Consider the following 19815-nt stretch of genomic DNA (forward strand, 5'->3'; position numbering starts at 1 on the left):
GGACGGACGTGACTCCCAACTACGTGGACAGCAGCTTCTCCAACTGGACCATCTCCCCATGGTGCACCTGCAAGGGCAGCGGAAACCAAGAGGAGGAATGTCAGAACTTCCTGCGGTACTTCACCAATAACGCATGCCTAAGTAAGCCGTCACAACTCATGAATTCTCTGAAATGTGTTTTGTAACTGATAGGGGCCAAACAGCCATGAATTATTGATAAAAGCACAAGCATGCGATGTGGAACTTTCTCCTTCAGCCACGTAAGAGCAGCAAGAGCTGTGAACTTCAGTCTTATGCAACTTTAATGGTTTCATGTCAGATTCCGGTTTTCAGTGTCATTGAGCTCTTCAGCGAGATAACTGTGGCTGTGATGTTTTTTAAGTGTGGATGTTGGCGGCATGACTGAATGTGGAAATAACAAGAGATGTGGTTAGAGGGTGTGGGTAATAGATAGTTTTTAGACATCTGAAAATCAAAACGTCGGCATGAAATGAGGTGCTTTAAAATTTTTGCAAATCACTTTTATTTCAAAGAAGAAAAAAAACATCTTTTGTGTATTTAATAATGAAATAAGGCTAGAAGGATTGCATGTAAATATTTGTCAACGAAGGATTAATGCACGGGTGGATGGACTTGAAATCATTATATAAAATTGTCTTTTAGACAATTGAATACAACCTATCTGCAGATACCCCTTTATCCACAGATTAAGTTGGAATTAAACGTTCTTAGTTTCTCAGAAGCAAGTAATTTCTTATCATTTCTCATCCCTCCTTTGGGCAAGATCTGCCCAGACTTTAATACAAAAGAAACCATTTGCATGTCATTTTCACATTCAATCTAAGAGAGTTAAAGGGCTTAGGGGAGAAAAATGTCATGAAAAGGAACAGACTAGCGCAAATGGAATAATAGGGAGAGCTAAAATACATATCATCTGTATATCTAATGCATAACATACAGGGTGCAGCGTGACAGAAGGGTTTCTCCAAATATCTTTATGCTTTTTCACCGAAAAGTAAAATATAGCAAGCTCCATCCTTGCTATGGTGTAGCGAGCAATGTCATCAGTACTACAAGACACCATTGCCTTTACCATGTTCTATTGTGTGGATAATGCTTTCAGACCATTTCAATAGATTGCTGGGTTACCGTTTTAGCTGAGTGTGCAGGATGAGGGATGAGGCTGGGAGCTGAGGAGGCGTCTCGAAAAATAACACAAAATGCAGCATCTCCTCTCTGCAGTCGAGGGGAACAGGCGATAAACTTCAACACACCGGGAGGTAGATATACACAAAGTCACAGTGCAGGAAGATGCATATTCAACCCCCTTAATCTGAAAGACATTTAAATAAAATTTCATTCAAGGAAAACAACATAACCATGGCAACTGTAGCATTAGTAAACAAAAATAAAAGTTAAAATTTTTTAAAAAGTTAAAGAAAAAATGGGAAGGTGTAATGCAAAATTTGGTAATACATGTAAGGAAAAAGAAGTTAAAAGGTAAAACTATTCAATCACCAAGGTCAGTATTTCATATTAATATGATTGGTCTCTGATGTTTTCTCTCACATTATTTTAACCGGTTCTTATTGTGCAATAGCTTTAATGCCACCACTTCTTGCAGCATGTAGCATTTGATTAGCAGTGGCAAAAGCAGCTGCTGTGGCCACAAGTGTTAATTACCCATTCTGGTACATTCAATTCTTTTTGCCCCTACCGACTATCAATAGGTGATTTTACTGTGTACAAAAACAATTTAGTGTTATTGGTGCTGAATAAATACAGCTGTTTGCATACTAATTGCAGCAGGATGGAAACCCCTCCACAGTGTATATAACCCTGAGTTGGATAAGCAGAGGAAAAAATGGATGGGTGGATATTTTAATGGATGTCTTTCCATTAAAATATCTAGGTAGTGGCTAAACGTCCTTAAAACTGATGAGTTGACAACTTCAGAAACAGCTGAACATCAAGCAAGTGCAACAAATCCAGAGACAGCAGCTGTGATTTGACCTTAATATACTCCACTTCTGCTGAACAATGGTTTTTAATTAGAGAGAAATACTTGAGTCCAACTTGTCAGATTTTCCCAGACTGGGAGTCTCAGTCTGCTTGGAACATCTGCGCAGAAACGCTGTGTCCGGCAAGTTGTTAGTGAGCCAAGTTTCGGTCAGAAGAAGGCAGAAAGTCCAAACGTACACTCAGTCTTATCCAGATATCTAATTTAAAGTTGGCCAGAAAAGTGAGGAATCACAGACCCGAATGTGGTAGAGTTTTGGTTAATTAGCAGACTGGCCTGCTCGCTCCTCTTTAACTTCAATGCGCTCCACTTCTGTTGAAAGAGTTTGCTTTGATCTCAGCATCTTGGCAACACTCTTTTTATAGGAAACCACTTACTCTGCTCATATGTTGCCAGGACAGGTGTTGGGGTAAAATTAGTGACTAAGACAAATCTGAAGCTGTTATTTAAAGGTAAAAAACGTTAATTATAACAATAATATGTCACTATATAGATTCTTCTTTTATCTTTGCCATGTATGCAAACTAGATTTATATCTGTTTACATCTTGAGCTAATTGTATTGCATCTTCATTACCAATTTCATTATGTAATTAAATTCTTGCAGCTTTAACTGTGCTGTAGATCATGAGAAAATATTTAGTGTAAACCTTTAGATCTTCAGCAGAGTTTATTTTGATACCTCATCCCTCACAGCATACTTCAAGTGAAATCAGAAAAACATGCTTTAGACCGTTCTTGAACTGTTGCCAATTTTTCCTTACAAGCTCCAGCAAAAACAATGGTCCAGCAGAAGACTAGATTAGAATTCCGATTTGTATAAAATATATTGGGGGCCGACAAAGAACATTCCAGCTTAGAGGTATTATGACAGTCAGACCCTGACTCCCCCCTTCCCCTGTCTCTGCTTCTCTTGTTCTCTCCTTCCTTCTCATTTCATCTGTCCCTGCAGGTGCGACAATACAGGCTATGCCCAGGGGTTAAAGGAAAGCTTAATATGAGCCGTTAAAAAATGGAATTGCTGTTGGCGATGAGCTTAATCACTCAGTGGAACATTTGGGTGCAGTAAAACATCCTGGGTGGAGGCCCTCCAGCCAACTAGTTTGATCTATGACTTTATTCACCCATTTCACATCTTTGAGGGGGATTGCTAACCATAGCTGACCCTGACAAACAGATGCTTAACATTACAGGTCTTAGCAGCACTCCACTAGCTCTCGACTGCTAGCATTGACATTGTTAGGCCTCGCCAGTGAACTCGATTTTTCTCTGAACCACTCTCCTGCTTTCTAGCAGAAGCCCAAATTGTCAGTGTCGACCAGCATGAAAAAATATGAAGTGTGCTCTTCTGTGTGTTTTGTGTGCAAGTGAATGTGCATATGTGTACCTCTGTGAGTGTCTTTGCTGTGCAAATACTTGTGTGTGCGTGTGTCTGTGTGTAGGCGGACCAACAAATGTGACAGACAAATTTATGTGGCCAAGCACCGGTAGTACTAGGGACTGTGTAGCCATCTGATTATGCATGTGCATTCCACAACTATCCTATTTGTCCTTTGTGTGGTGGTGTGGAAATGCCATTTCTCCTTTGTTTGGGAATGTTTTGAATTTGATCAGTCACATAAATCTATTCAAAGTCATCTCTGCATGCTGACCTTATAATGGAGGTGGTTGCCAAGCAATTACATGCCTTGCCTTCTCTCTGGCTGAACAAAGAGAAACAAGCCTTGTGTTTTAAACGGATGAGTGGTGAAAAGGTACTCAGCGCCTATTTTTACCATATCTAGCTGGAAAGCTGACTGAACAGGGATTTATCACATTTCTACAGAGACACACACATGCACTTAGACACAAAATTAAACACATGTGTACAGCACATCTGCAGGCACTGATATGCTAGGGCTCGTATGTATTCACATGCTGTCCTCTGTTTGAACTAGTTGATTTGCCTCTTTTAAAAGATTGTATTGCTTTTCATGCTAACAAACAAATTAGGACTCATCTTTGCAAGTGTGGACATTTTAACGCTATTTAGTCAGCTCGTAGCAGTTTGAGAATGGCTGTTGCATTATAAGAGAGTTTTTTGTAATATGCATGAATCCAACATAAAGCAAAGTTGGTTGTATTTGATAAATATAATCTGTTGTGTCGCCGCAGGATTCGCTTGTAAAAGATCATAGAAAACACAGATTAATTCGTGGTACAGTTCTTTCGTGACTTGCTCCTAATCTAAATGCTGTCACACTACAAGACAATCATCTGTGATAGATCACAACATCTGTGTAAATGGAAACTAAAAAAAATGCTCAAAAGGGCAAAAAGGAAAATGTATTTATTGACTTCATTTATAATGCATGAAATACAATTAATTAGCTCTCAGATGCTTGGCACAACTGTATCAATAATGTATCGCTAGAGGAAGTGATTCATTTTATTGCCTTATCAATATTTTGTGCCGCCGCTAATAAATAGCATAAATTTGCGAGGCAGTCAAAAAGGAAGGCATAACTTACAAAATAAAACATAAGGCAGTGCTTAGTAATGACAGACAAAACTCTGATAGCAATTTGTGATTAGTTTGGCATATTACTCTGAAGCTTACTGACAAAGCAAAAAGACTGGCTGTCTGTGCTCTTTCTGCTCCATCCTTCCTCAATCTCAGTCAGCCTTCCCTCATTCCTTTAGTTGCCAAAGATTGGGCAGGGTACCAAAAAGTTGACTTAGAGCTGTCTGTCTGCTAGCTGGCTTCTTGCTGGGATGGCAGTCAAACCCAAATGACTTTATGTCTCTGTCCCTGCAGGAAATGCCATTCAGGCCTTTGGTTATGGGATAGACAACACACAGAACAAAAGTGGGCCTGTCCCAGGCCCCTCAGCGACACCGAAGCCAGACCCTGTATCGACACAGGAGATCTCAGAAAATCTCCCCGTGACTATCCCAAAGGTAAAAGGTTCTCATTGTTTCATTACATGGGATATTTTACATGTAGATGTTAAATGTGATGGCAAAATGTGATTTAGAGTTATTTACTGCCTGTTTGGCAATCGGGTAAGCTCTACAGTTTGAAGGCTACTAATATGAAGCTTGTGCGTATGTTCAATAAGCAAGATCTGTAATCACTCATCTGCTTGCTTTCCCAGGGGTTCGACTGCTAGTCTATTCTTTACATTGCTCCCACTTTCCCACGCTGCCAGACTCAATACTGATCATTACAATCTGTATTACAGTCATTACAATCATTACTGTAGACCAATAATCTTCTTGCCCGCCTTCTTTGAGCCAATCAGCCTCCAGTCTGAGTGCATTAAAACTCACTGCAATGTGCCTGATCATGCAACAGCTAACAATCATGTTTTGTTTTGTTTTGTTTTTTTATTCTGTACCCTGTCACTGTAAGATTGCTCTTTTTGGGGGAGGTTCTGTGCTATATCTTATCAATGCTGGGATTCCTTTCTGCCATGATGGGTCATCTTATCAGCAAATAGATCTCAAGAAATCATATTCAATTCTTTCAAATGATCTCTCCTCACTGAACTTGCAGTTGATCGTGACACATTTAGGTCAACTTACTGTAAAAGTTAAATAGATGTGGATTTTGCTTCGTTTTGTTTTGTGTCACATCAAAAATATACATTTTCATCTCTTTCCTGCAACTTCTGTGCATACATTTGATAAAATGGACCAATTGCAAGGAGAATCACAAAAAGACTCCTCCGCTCTCTCTTTTGTACAGTGGCAAAATAATAAAACTCAGCGTGCTGCACCGTTCACATTCGCATCACATACAATCTCTATGCTTGTTAAAGCAATTGGCACATCAAAACAGACGCTTTATGATAACACAGTTTATGCTACACCCAAGATGATGACATGTGGTTGAAATATTATATTTTTCTTACAGACAAAGAAAGAGTGAAAGGAATGGGAGGTGGAGGCTTAATCTGGATTAGAGGTTCTAAAATACTGGCCCAGGGCCTGTTCTCTGCTGAATGCTGTCTACTCTGAAGACTGCAGTCAACTCAACTATAACTAGGTTCACTGTCTGGAGCAGAAAAACATTACTACTTTTTTTTTTATGCTGTGCTGCACAAATGCATAGCTCTTTGTCTTTTAACATAACTCTTCTTCATTTTCTCTTCAAATAAGTGTAAAAATGACAGAATTAAATTATCCACCAAAGTCTCTCTGCTACTAAACAGAAATATTTCACTTTACACTATAGGTCGAGAAGAGGCTTTTCTTTTTATCTAGCTGTTGAGTTGGATTAGTTTTCACAGTGAATTACGGCTGTGTTTTACAGATGTATTTTAGATGTTCTGTGCAGCTTTCTAAAGTAAGAGTAATGATGCTTTTCACCTTTGCAGGAGACCCATGTACCCATGTTTGGCAGCGGTATAAAACTGTGCTTTATAAAATATTCTGCTGCTGATGTTGTTGTTCATGTCATTTTTCAGTGACTGTTACATATCCAAATCCAAGTAATGTGCACGGTTTAGGAATGCAAATTTGTGTTCTGAATGAACGACTACCATTAAGACATTTCGCATCAGAGCCGTTAAATGTTCACCCTGCAACTGAGTCATGCAGTTTTGTGCTTTGCACACAAACCCTCGTTGATTGGAACACAGGAAATTAAAACCTTATGTCGTGATCACTGCGTTTGAGCCTTGTTTTCGGTCTCGAATTTTTAGTTAATATGTTAAAGTTTGAGTTTCTGCTTTGTTTCTCTTGTTATTTCTGTTTATAAAGTTTAGATTTTTGTTTATTTTATTTTCCAAATCCATTTTTTCCCTATTATTATTCCACTGCTGTGCTTTCTGTTGGATTGTTTTGGAGTTTGCATTATTGCATCAGCCTAATAAAACAACTCATTTTTTGTTCACTCGGTCTACCTTGTGCATGCTATGTTTGGGTCCAAGTTCTGCAAACCTTGGACCCAGCAGTAGAGTTTGAACAGCAGCAGGTGGCTTTCTCCGTTTTTGAGAAGGATTTTGGAACTGAAGCCACAGCTCACCACTGAATATGAGCCAATCTCCAGAGGGGCTTACCAAGGCAATGGGGGCCTCAACCAGTAGTTGTGCTCCTGAGGGAAGCCATACCTCAAGGCTACCAAGCCCGCAGGTCCAACTTCCACCAGAAGTCAAAGTGGGTTAAGTGTGCAGCTAGATTGCCTGCCACCTGCTGTTGCTCCTGTCAACTGCCCAAGCCAGCATTTAAATCTCTGCCACCTTCAAAGAGGGACTGCAGCCCTTGGCAGCACTGCAGATTGCAGCCTCAGCAGCCACTTCCTGAGTGTTTTCCCAAACTCTGTGCCCCGAGTTCCTGTTTTTTTTTTAATTCTGGCTACCAGAATTAACCATGTATACTGTGTCCAAACCAGTATCCCCTGTTAGACTGGGGTCCTTAAAACTCAGCCTGTGTGTCCTAAACTGTCCTAGCTGAGTGTCTTGTGGTGCCAAAGCTGGTGCAGCCCAAGTCATGTGCCTAAGCAAGTAGAGCTTGAGGCAGGCTTATTTGAGGTGATTGGCCAATCTCACCAACGCCTCAAAACCTGAGGAACTTCATTGCCTCCACTGGACACCTGTCTCGTTACCCTTCAGTTTAAAATTAGCTGATTACCCCCTTGTGCATAAATAGGCCTGCTTAAATCGCCCTGCATCTGTTGTACTTACAAGTGTCCCTCCATCGTGTACTCCTGTGATTCCGTTGGATTTCTTTTGGCTCATTTTTGGACTTTTTGTCTCTGCATCTGCAAGAAAACAGCTCACTTTTTGTTCATTTAGTCTCCCTTTTGTGTATTTGGATTCCAATTCTGTAAAACCTGACACCCTAAAAATGTTGCAAAGAGGAAAATTAATGAATAAGCACAGCTGATAACATTAACAGTGTGTATATTACCGAAAGGTAGAGAAAGAGAGAGGATAGCAGAGGGGGAATGGGTGGTGAAACCGCTTTCTCCAAAGGTTTTGTGTGTGTGTGTGTCAGTATTGATGCACTGCTCAGTGCCTGTCTCACTGCAGCATGGTGTTTAATTTATTGTAAAAATGGTAATTAGGAAACAATAAGACGTGTGATTACTCAAGCAGGAAGTTTATAATTAGAGAGGGAGCTGGTAGCGACATTTTGGGCGGCCCTGAGTTCTTAGACAACTATGCCTGGCAATTAAAACTTGTCAAACTTCCATGGCAGATAAATTGGGGGTGTGTTGTTATGGTATGAGTCCTCTTGGCAGAAGACTGACTGTCCAGAGCTGTAAATCTTACTGTGGCTCATTGAGTAAACATGTGGTCTGAAGCTTGGTCCTTTGAGCACTGTAAAGATGCATCCATATTTAGGTATAACTGAGCAGTGCCGTGCTCCCAACTCCAGTGGTGAGGTTACGCACGTGATATTTGTGTACCCAGTTTAAATGTGCATTACAACAAACTGATACAGTTTCTAAAGCAAACTAAGTCTGTTTTGAATGGTAATTATCACTTGTTTACAGTGTCATGTCACCAGTATGCAAGGTCTTCCACCAACCATTTGGCCCTTAAAACCTCATGTGTTTGGAAGTTTTGTTGGCATACTGATTATGTTCATTTGTACACACTGTTTGGTTAAGGCACCAAAATTACTTCTCTGGGAAGGCACTAAAGTCATTTGATTACTCTTTGGAAACAAGATTTTAGTTTAGATTAAAACACACCATTTCACTTCACTAAACACATATTACAAAGCTCAGTGTTCCAGGTGATGAATAAGCATCAATCCAATATTTGTGTCAGTTGTTATTCCTGTACCGCCTTAAAAAAGCTACTTTTTTTTTTTAAGTGAGTGAGCAGCTCTGTGCAGCCGATCTGTTAAATTCAGCTCTGTGTTGTTCAATATTTATGTACTATGCCAGCAGTGTACTGGTGGCAAACAGTTCTAAGAGTTTATGGAGGGAGCTAACTGCAAACAGTTAGCGGTTTCGAGGTATTTCATGTCCGCTACATCAAATTTTCTTTGCAGTAGTTTGTGGATTGATGATGGGTGAAAAGCTCAGACGAGTCTTCCTTGTCAGCTTCTCTCCCTCTCAGTCTCACACTTGTTATGTTCATTATTTATTGGACCTGCTTTAACATACCAGGTTGTCCTCGGCTCCACTCTGTGCGTGAGGAGATGCACACATATAAAACTGGGAGAGGACAAAGGCAGCAAAGTGCAGTATACTAAGGTGAAATTAAACAAATGCAAAAGGACTCACCATTCATTTGCGTTATGCTGGTGCTGATTAAATTATTTCACTAATAAACACAGTTTCAGTGAATAAGCTTGCATATATTTATTAGCCATATTGTGCTTTATGAAGTTTGGAAAGTAGTGTTTAAGTTCAGCCCTACGGTGGCCCCTAGAGACAAAGCACGTACAAACTCCAAAACACATGCAAACTCCAAAACACTTGCAAACTCCAAAACACTTGCAAAATCCAAAACACTTGCAAACTCCAAAACACTTGCAAACTCCAAAACACTTGCAAAATCCAAAACACTTGCAAACTCCAAAACACTTGCAAACTCCAAAACACTTGCAAAATCCAAAACACTTGCAAACTCCAAAACACTTGCAAAATCCAAAACACTTGCAAACTCCAAAACACTTGCAAACTCCAAAACACTTGCAAAATCCAAAACACTTGCAAAATCCAAAACACATGCAAACTCCAAATCACAACGGAAGTGCTCCAGGACGCTAGGGGCAGTGTTGAGCTCAATTTGCAAAATAAACGGCAAGTTTGTCTGTATGGGACGGTCTAGTCTCCGTCGCGCTTCCCAGGTTGCCTAGCAACCATGATACTAACCGCTGGAAACGTGTCATACAACTTTGTTTGACAGAAATGAAGGAGAACATATTTTGTTCATTTGTTTGTTTGTTTCTACAAGAGCTTTGTGTGATTTGATAAGTATCTGAGGCTGAGACCACAGGACTGTAAAACATGATTTTTGGGCTTCATTTCTGTAATGAACAGTCATTTAAGATTAGTTAGTAAATAACAATTAGCTAATGTTGTTCATGAGACTAAAGTAATATCACTTTGGTAATGTAAATATAATATGGCCAATATTATAGTTATTATATTAATCATTATTAGCTATTACAGCAGTGAACATGAACTCTGTGTCAAATACTGAGCCTCAGTACAGATTCAAGTTGCAGTTATCTATATGTCTTATCACCTTAAATCTTCACTCAAAGAGAAGTATCTTTGACAGTGCATATATAGGTGTATCATATATAAGAGACAAATGTTGTTCCTTCAGTATGTTGGCATTGCTAAATTTGGCTCATTGCTTACATATATTTATAAAAAGAAAATGTACAAACTGTGATAACTGTTTCTGATAAAATGAAGAGTAGACTGATATATTAAATATTCCTTTATTGGGTGAGAAAATCAGACCATGTCATAACTGCTTTAAGTCATACAGAATAGATATCAGAGCCTTAAACAGGCTGACTTCTGCTAAATGGGTCAAACTGGGCAGAAAGTACACAAACACATAACATCCTTATAGAATATGATGTAACACTATAGATCAACTTACCTCAGAATATATAAAGCATATAAACAATTACAGCAATATGATGCAACAAACACAGCAGTGCTACTAATCCAAAATACTCAAAGCTTCATAGAACTGAAACAAACATGTATTTTTAGCTCCATTCTGCTGCTGATACATACTTTAGGTTTCTGAATATTAAACTTGTTGCTGCCTTTCATAGTGTGTAACTTGAAGGCCCTGAGTACTTTCTCCCACACTGAAAACACTGGGATGATAACATTATTTGAACATTACCTAATAAGACTGATTCAGGACAGACAATTAGTTATGTTAAACTTTCCTAGCAGTCCTTCACAAACAGGGAACAGTCTGTCTATTCTCTCCATCTGTCAGCTGCTGCTGGCTCTTCCTCCTCCTCTTCCTCACACACTGCTGAGTTTGTCCTGGTGGATCATCAGGGGTGCAAAGCCTCACAGATGATGTGCAGCAGTGGGTCCCTCAGTCTGTCCTCACTCTGGACACTTGCAGTTGTCACACATGGAAATCAAATGTGTGATAAGCTGCAGGATTCAAACACAAGTGTAACTTATAAATACATGTTCATACTTTTATTCCACAATCAGAGAGAAAGAAACAGAGAGAGAGTGCAGGACAGACAGACAGGTGACAGTCTCAGGTGTACACACTGCTACAAAACAGCACAAGAGAAGGAGGATTTAGTGTTTGTGTTATTACGAGTGCTAAACAAGAAGAGTTCCCAGATGGTCCAGTGGACACATGTGTGACTCCTGTGATTAAAGCATCTTTCTTTCAGCTTAACGAGTGAACCGTCAGCTCGTTCAAACACACGTTAAAGTCCGTTTGGCTCGACACCACCGAACAGAGGCAGCAATATAACATAGCTAACATTAACAGTGCAGTGAATCCTGCTTGTGCCGTCATATTCAGGACTGCAAACCGAGCAGCATCACTGACTTTCAGCTTGTTGTGTTTGTGGATATATGACTGACTTTAATTATCCATAAAATCATCACATTCTCTGTAAGATTAAAGTCAACTATTGAACGGCATATATTTTGAAGTAAAGGCTTTAAAACCAAGTTAGTACAAACATCGCTAATGTCACTTAACTTTGCTGACATGTGGCCAACAGTAATGTTTTAATGTTCTTCATTATAAAAACATTTGCGCATAAATAAGTGACATAATATTCAGTACTTACTTCTGAAAGTTTACTGTTTGGCGGCTCCGCTTCCGCCGTTTTTTTCGGCAAAATTATCCACACCACGGCCGCGCTATGAAATCTGGGATATGTTGGGCCATGAAGGCTACACCGACCCATCCTTAAAATTCAGGGAAATTAAGGACGCATTTGAGGGCCGCATTTCGAGCAGCCTTTGAATTGGGACAGCCTTCGTCGTGTCGCTGTGACATAATCGTCCTTAAAATGTGGCCTTTAAGGCTGCAGACCCTGAATTGGGATAGAGCCCAAATCCGGTCATTGGTACTTCTTGGCTTGTGTAGTTACTAGGTAACAAAAGCTCAACACTGCCCCTAGCGTCCTGGAGCACTTCCGTTGTGTTTTGGAATTTGCAAGTGTTTTGGAGTTTGCAAGTGTTTTGGATTTTGCAAGTGTTTTGGAGTTTGCATGTGTTTTGGAGTTTGCAAGTGTTTTGGATTTTGCAAGTGTTTTGGAGTTTGCAAGTGTTTTGGAGTTTGCAAGTGTTTTGGAGTTTGCATGTGTTTTGGAGTTTGCAAGTGTTTTGGATTTTGCAAGTGTTTTGGAGTTTGCATGTGCTTTGGAGTTTGTACGTGCTTTGTCTCTAGGGGCCACCGTACAGCCCGACGTTGCCTTACACAAGATTATCTTATATCAGTACTGCAAATGAAAAAGTTGAATTGGTGCATCCCTGATCAACTGCAGATTCAACATGTACTTATTCCCACAACTGCAAAAGCATCACTTGATCTGGATTACTTTCTGTTTATCGTGATTACTATTGATGATAACGTACCATCTTGGCTACAGGCAGGTACCAGGAGGGTGTCTACTATTCATATCTATGGGACAGATTGCAAATTATAACTGGCCATTCAATGGGCTGATAACAGTCAAAGTGGGTACTATCTTTTTGCTTCTATGTAGTTGCTCTAATGTGAACTCAAAGGATCTGGTTAAAAACAGACCACTCTGCATAAAGCAGTTTAATACTTTAAGTCATTTATATATGACACAAACAACAATAATATATGTTACATCACACAAGTCTATGTGTACGGACGCCTGGAATCTCAGTGCGGGTGTACAGAAATCTGATGTTTACTGAATTTCCAAAATATTCGTTTATCTCAATAGGATAAACCCTCATTTGATGCCAAGGACTCAGTTCCAATCTCAGCAGGAGATATTATGTTATTGCTCTCTGCTGTAAGTAGATACACATTTTTATTTAAATCTATTACTGTGTAAAAGGATATGACTTTAAGAAAGATAAGATATATATATATAGTCAGTTATTTGAACATATAGTGGTTAAAATTCTGTTGAAACATCAGGTAAGTTTGATTTAGACATCAAACAAGTTCATCGTGATTGTAGAGGACTTTGAACACAAATCAATGGAAAAATGTTCGGTGGGAATGAAATTTTTCATAGATTGGATGATTTGTGAAACCTTATTCAGTAAACAATCGGTCAGGGATCTTTAAGTGGTGATCATTATATAAAGGTAACAGATAATTCACCATGGTCATCACTGGCCACTTCATTAGGTACACCTGTTCAAATGCTTGTTAAGGAATATGTTCAATCAACTAGTCACATGGCAGCAAGTAAATACATTTAAGCGTGTAGATATGGTCCAGAACTTCAAACCAAGCATAAGAATGAGGAAGAAAGGTGGCGTTGAACATGGCTTTGTTTTTGGTGCCAGATGAGTACTTTCTGAGACTCTACAGAGATTCTACTGGCATTTTCCCCACACAATCATCTCTAGAATTTACAGAGAATGGTCTAAAAAAGAGAAAATATACAGTGAGCAGTCATTGTTTGGATGAAAATGCCTTGTTGATGGAGAAGGTCAGAGGAGAATGGCCATACTGCCTCAGGCTGACAGGAAGGCAACAGTAACTCAGATAACCACTCGTTACAGCCAGTTTATGCAGACGACCTTCTCTGAATACACGTCAAACCTTGAAAGCTGGTGGGCTACAGCTGCAAAACACCACTCCAGTTGCCACTGCTGTCAGTTAACAGGAAACTGAGGCCAAAGCGCACAACGTTCACACAGATTCACCAAAATTGGAAAAGATTGGAAAGATATTGTGAGTTGTTATGAAATGTTAGGAGTCTGGACATTCAGATAGTAGGGTCAGAATTTGTCATGAACAATATGAAAACACGGATCTGTCTTGTTTCAACAGTTCAGGCTGTTGGTGGTATAATGCAGTGAGGGATGCTTTCTGGGCATTTTTCCAGCTCTTTAACACCAATTGAGCATTGTTTAAATGCCACAGCTTACTTCGGGTTAGTTACTGACCATGTCCATCCCTGTATGGCCACATTGTATCCTTCTTCTGATGGTTGTGTTGGGATGTGGTGGAACAGGAGATTCACATCATGCATGTGCAGCAACTACTTGATGCTATCAGGTCACTGTGGACCAGAATCTCTGAGGAATCTTTCCAACACCTTGTTGAATTTGTGCCATGAAGAATTAAAACAGCTCTGAAGACATTGTGGAACTGGCACGGTGTAACTAATGAAGTGGCCGGTGAGTGTACATTGACAACATATCCTCATTAGCAGATTTTTGTACAGCTTGCTTTTTTCCCCACACCTTGTGCCTTCTTTCAAATGACTGAATCTTACCATGCAATGCCATTTCAAACCAATTACCTTCACATTTACCAAACTTGTGTTCAAATGTACAGGAAGTGCCTACTGTTTCTACAGTTTTTGCAGTGTGTTTCTTTGAAATTTTTAATTTTGTTAAAAGCAACTTGTGCAAGTGATCAGTCTCCACGCCCACATTACACACACCCAAACACACACACTCAGCTCGCAGCCAGCGGAAGGCTAGTGTTGTCTGTGCTCTCATGTAACCCTGTCACTGTTGATTTTCAGCTCAATTGAATGGAACTGACTGGTGGAAAAAGGCTACATAACTCAGGGTTACTCAATAACTAGTCTTTCAAAGTATCCCGTTTCGCTGCAAATTTGACAGTGAATGAAGACAAGTGCTGTCTAGATTTGTATTTACCACTTAAATGACAAGTCCCGTGCGTTTTTAACAGTTTAAATAAATGCTTTTGTTTCTCACGCTCTCTCTGCCTGTAAACAAATAAGGACATTTTGACATTGTCTGTATTCTGTCATGTATATGCATGTGTTTGTGCTTTAGCCCTTTGTTCATGTGTGTGCAGCTTATCACAAGCCTGAGTGTATGTGTGGATATTGGCTGCAGCTAGAGATCTGGACTCATGTCAACAGGCTGCTGCCACACATCACTGCCCTTGCTAATTAATTGGCTTTTAGTCGCGGATGTGTTTGGTGCATTGTCAGGCTACCCAGTGCTGCTGCTCCGCGCGTGCACCCCTCTTTTTTTGGCAACTGTCATTTCAATCATTTCTTTGTAAAGTGCGAATTCACAAACACAGGTACTGTGATAACTGCAGCTACTGGAAACACCTCCTTTGTCTCCCTCGTTCTCCCTCTTGCATCCTTCTTCACAGAAGCAAAAATATGGCTGTCTTGTTAAAATAACTCAACAATTTTCTCGTTTCATTATTTATTTTCTCATTTATGTGTTGCCTTGTTCTGGTGGAAGACGAAGTGCTGGTAGATAACATCATAGTAAATCTTTTTCTTTTCTTTTTTTTTTTTTCCTGCGCACAGCAAAATGGGCGAATACGTGGTGAAGATGAGGTGAGGGGGAGGGGGAAAGAGGAGGAGAAAATGTTTCATGTTCCTTATGATGTGCCTCTGTATTGCTGTGCAGGACTGAAAATGGTACCTTTGCAAATTGAGCAGGACTGCTTTAACTTGAAGGCAAATGGTTATGCTTTGTGTTACAGAAATCCGAGAAAATTGAAAAAGTATTCAAAATGCTAACAATTTTATGGAACGGCACATAATAAAACCCATTGTAGTGCGGGTATAACGGTGGAACTCTGGAGGCCACAGAATTTAATATCTGTGCTGATTCCCACTCGTCTCCGCCATAATGTGAACAGTGTGGGAAAATAAACTTCACAAGTTTATTCTCTCTTGTGCATAAGAATAAACACTGTAGCATTTTGATTGTGCACACTCAAACAAGGGGTCTTGCTTTCTTGGGCCTCTACTTGCTGTAAGATTTTCCTCATGAAATATTGAAAAGAAATCCATAGCCGCCGCTGGCTTCTGTAGTGTGTGTTTGGCTTCGTGGTATGTTTTTCTTGTAAATAAAGTCTGTAATGATAGCTTTAAAAACTGTTTAGAGACTTGCTGGCACAGCCTAAAAGAGTTTTTGAGAAAAAAAAAAAGAAAAAGTGCACACAAGAAGCTTTCCTTTGTTGCCAACTTGTTTAAGAAGCAAGGAGCATACTAAGCAGCACGGGCTTGAAATATACTTCACATATCAAAACGTTTGGTGGATCAAACACTTAATGTTCATGCCAAAGTGGATGTACTGCGGATGTCATTTCTTGCTTTGACTTTCTGAATGATGTTTTCTCTTCTTCTCTTCAGCAGTGACCCTGTCCTCTCTCATCTCCCTCCTGTCCTGTCTGACCTCTCTCTCTTATCAAATGCCAGAACAGGAAAGCAGCATGAATTGTGAGTCATGTCTAACCTTTTGCGGATCTCTCTCTCCCTCTGTGTGTCCCTCTCTATCTGCCCAGTATCACCAACCAAGAGGTGGTGTCGTGGACCTGGGAGAGGATCACTCTTCTTGTCTCTATGCCAATGTCTGGGCTCTGCTTCCCAGCCTGGCTTTGGCTCTGGTCCTGGCCCAGCATGCCTTATAGAAGCGCCAGGAGGAGAAAAAAGAGGTCATCCACCCACAAGCTGATCCCAAATGCAGAAGGTGTTATTCCTGAGACTGATATTAAGAAGGCTGAATCTCTGGACAGATGACATGGATGGCATTTACGAAAGAGAAAAACAAAAGGCCGAGAGAGGTGGAAATGACTGAAATTTTATAACTGTGAATTTGTTGTTCATTTATCGTATCATTCGGGCAGACCGCAACTGTGATGGAGCACATGGCTTTACAAAAGACCCTTGGTATGAGAGGCCACGAAGGCCACTCTCTGACTGAGTCACGAAAAAAACCCGGAGGACTGAAGCTGCTCATGTCAGAGACTTCTGCACTTTTCTCACCAAAGGAGGGCGAGAGGGGGGGGAATGAACAACACAATTAAAAGAAGGCAAGGCAGGATTGGCAGAAAAGAAATTGTTGCAAAGAGAAAAGGAGTGAGTTTGAAGTAAATGTCATATAGTGAGATGGGAAAAAAAGAAGGAATTTTTTTTTTTGCTTTGGGTCTTGAACTTGTTCTTGACTTAATCTTCTCTTGGATGAACAGACCGCACATTTAGAGGCATGGATGGGGGATGATTACGTTCTGTTTCTTCAAATCTAGTGTAAACTCTAAATTGTAAAGCCTACTCAATGTTCTAAGTGTTGGTATAGTATCTGTGACCATAATCAATCTACAGTACCGAGCTTTCATTTGGGTGCTACAGTATACCTTTTAAGCAGGCAGCGAAAAGAGCTAAAGGCGGCCGTGTTAAACAGTTAATGGTCTTATGGTCATTTAAGATGTTGTTGATAACTGTGGGTGTTCGCCATATGTCCACCCGCACACGTGTATATTTCTGTCTCTATGTATATAAACAACACTTTTTCTTTCATTCAGCCTAATGATATCTAGTACCTTTAAAGGACATTATTGTATGCACAGGTGGCTCTGTATTGGTACTGAAGGAAGGATTTCATTATCTGCATTTATATTTGTCTATTAAGGTTTGATCACAAAGAATGTATACAGGGATAAAATTAAACGAGCTCCAACTGCTTGAAAAAGCCATAATCTGTGTGTGAATATTGTAATATTTGTTTACTGTGTGTGTCTGTGTGTGTACAAACTCATTACAATGTGTGAATGGGTTTACAAGCAGGAGAAAAGTAGCTTGTGAGGAGCATTTTGAATTGCCCATGTGGGGGTTCATTTTGCCCCGTCAGACAGCAGAGGTTATGATGCATGTTGTAATTGGAGACTAAAATCACCCTCCAGTTCTGGTAAGCGTTTTTGGGAACTTCCAGCTCTGCTGTTCCCAATTTTAAGGGTCTCTGAAGTTTTTCTTAATTCAGTTTTTGTCCAGAGGAGTGGAGAAGAGTGATAACAGCCTCTCACTAACAGATTGAGCCCGTGTGAGTGTGTGTGACTGCCTCTTATTATTGATGATTATTATTAGTATTATTAACACAGACATGTGAAAATGTCAGGCTGTCCTTTAAATGGCTTCCTTTTGATAGGAAATTGTTCCACACGAGCAAATTTGTTTTCACTCTTCAGAAAAGGAGCTGATGTCTTCAGCTGCTTGGTGTCCACTGTTAAAAGGACATGAAAGTCATTCTGTGTACAACTTAGCCACAATCTTTTGGACATAGCTATAAAAGAGCACATTTGCAAACAAGATGAGGCAGAATGCATGATGTTACGCCCATAAGAATATTATTTTGCCCATCATGCATTGTGTTTGTTTTCGAAACACACGCTCTGACAGATGCTGAAAGAACAACAACAAAAAATCAAGACTTGCGCTGGCATCTTTGCAGATGAGAGACATTTTTTTAGGTGTTCATGCTTACATAATTTTCCACTGCTCTGAATGAATGTTACCAGTAGTTTCACCAAAAGAAAAAGTTTTTATTTTCAAACAGCACATCAAGTGTAGTGTTGTGCCACATTAATGCATGCTATAGAACCAAACAGCTTTGTGTTAGCAGCCAGGGTTTAGAAAAGGTTTACTATCTGCCCGGGTCATGAATGTTGCATGAAACTCAGCTCAGTGTGCTTTCACCACCACGGGCTGGTTCGGTCTGGCAGAAATTACAGTTATTTCCTAAACTGGTGAGTTTATTGCAGTTACTGCTGTGAAATGGCAAAAATCTCAGCACAATATTTTTCTTTGCCTTCCACATCAACACATTTTCATAAACCAACCATGATGTTTTTGGCTATAGATAGATAGATATCCATTATATAGAGATAGAAATATATACAAGTGAATTGTCAGGATTTTTAACCTGTAGCAAATAATCACACACTTTCAATATTAAAAAAAGAAAAACGCATGTATTTTTAAAAGCAAGTCTATGAACTCATGCATGTGAGCAGTTTCTGTTTTTTTCCTGATATCACATTATAAATGTTGCAGTCCTTTCGAATTGTAATGTACCTCTGTCAGTGCTTTCAGACTGCTTTGAAACACTTTCAAGGTCTCTAAATTGTTGGACAAAGACACAATGTTTGTAGTTTTGCCTCCACCAAAGTGGATTTTAAATCAAACAATCAAGATGTGATTGAAGCACAGACTCTTTAATTCAAGGGTTTTAACAAAATTTTTACACGAACTAGTCAGGAATTCCAGCTATTTTACGCATAGTCCCCCATTTCAAGAGGCCCAAAATTAATTGGCCGAACTAACATAATTTTAATACTGTGTTTTATTATTTTGCTGTTTTTAATACTTGGATGAGAATCCTTTTCAAGTTACTGCCTGCAGTCTAGAACCCATGGTCATCACCGATGTGTTTCCGCACTTGTATCTTGCACCTTCAGTTGCAGCTTGTTTGTGGTTCTTTCTGCATTCAGTTTTTGCATTTAATAACTGGATGCTTTACTGGATTGAGATCAGGGGACTGACTTAGCCATTATCCCATTGCTTTGACTTCGGAAACTGTTGGGTTGCTTTTGTGGTGTGCTTTTGGGGCATTATCCATTTGCACCGTGAAGTGCTGCCTGATCAGTTTTGGAGCATTTGGCTGAATCTGAGTAGAGACTATAGCCCTGTATAAATCACAATTCACCCTGCTGCTTCTCTCATCAGTCTATACTAGTGTCAGGGATCCACTGGTAGCCATACATGCCCACGCCATAACATCACTACAATGGCAAGTGGTACAACTTGCCATGTTTGACAGATGATCAGGTGTGCCTTGGATCATAAGCTGTTTCTCTTCTTTCTCTTTTTCACTTCTGGTACAAGTTTGTCTTGATGTCA

General features: G+C 39.8%; 1 protein-coding gene and 1 long non-coding RNA gene across 4 annotated transcripts in view; one reads left to right on the forward strand and one right to left on the reverse strand.

Moving 5' to 3' along the window:
• LOC100709267 (GDNF family receptor alpha-2) overlaps positions 1-18793 on the forward strand; it is a 69257-nt gene extending 50464 nt beyond the window's left edge. For 2 of the 3 annotated variants that reach the window (XM_003452653.5, XM_025897121.1), the window contains exons 6-8: positions 1-141; positions 4817-4959; positions 16428-18793. In XM_003452653.5, coding sequence (XP_003452701.1) covers positions 1-141; positions 4817-4959; positions 16428-16553 — 410 coding nt within the window. In that variant the 3' untranslated portion in view covers positions 16554-18793. Of the gene's footprint in view, positions 142-4816; positions 4960-5917; positions 7381-16427 lie in introns of those variants that run through there. The other variant, XM_005457475.4, reaches the window with a different exon arrangement.
• Positions 11058-12071, reverse strand: LOC112841855 (uncharacterized). Its single transcript, XR_003213261.1, has 2 exons — positions 11767-12071; positions 11058-11104 (listed from the first exon to the last, which is right to left on the reverse strand). It is a non-coding gene; the product is annotated as an uncharacterized LOC112841855 (long non-coding RNA).
• Positions 18794-19815: the final 1022 nt, after the last annotated feature.

The sequence above is a fragment of the Oreochromis niloticus genome, linkage group LG12 (assembly GCF_001858045.2).
Source record: "Oreochromis niloticus isolate F11D_XX linkage group LG12, O_niloticus_UMD_NMBU, whole genome shotgun sequence".
Taxonomy (NCBI): Eukaryota; Metazoa; Chordata; class Actinopteri; order Cichliformes; family Cichlidae; genus Oreochromis; species Oreochromis niloticus.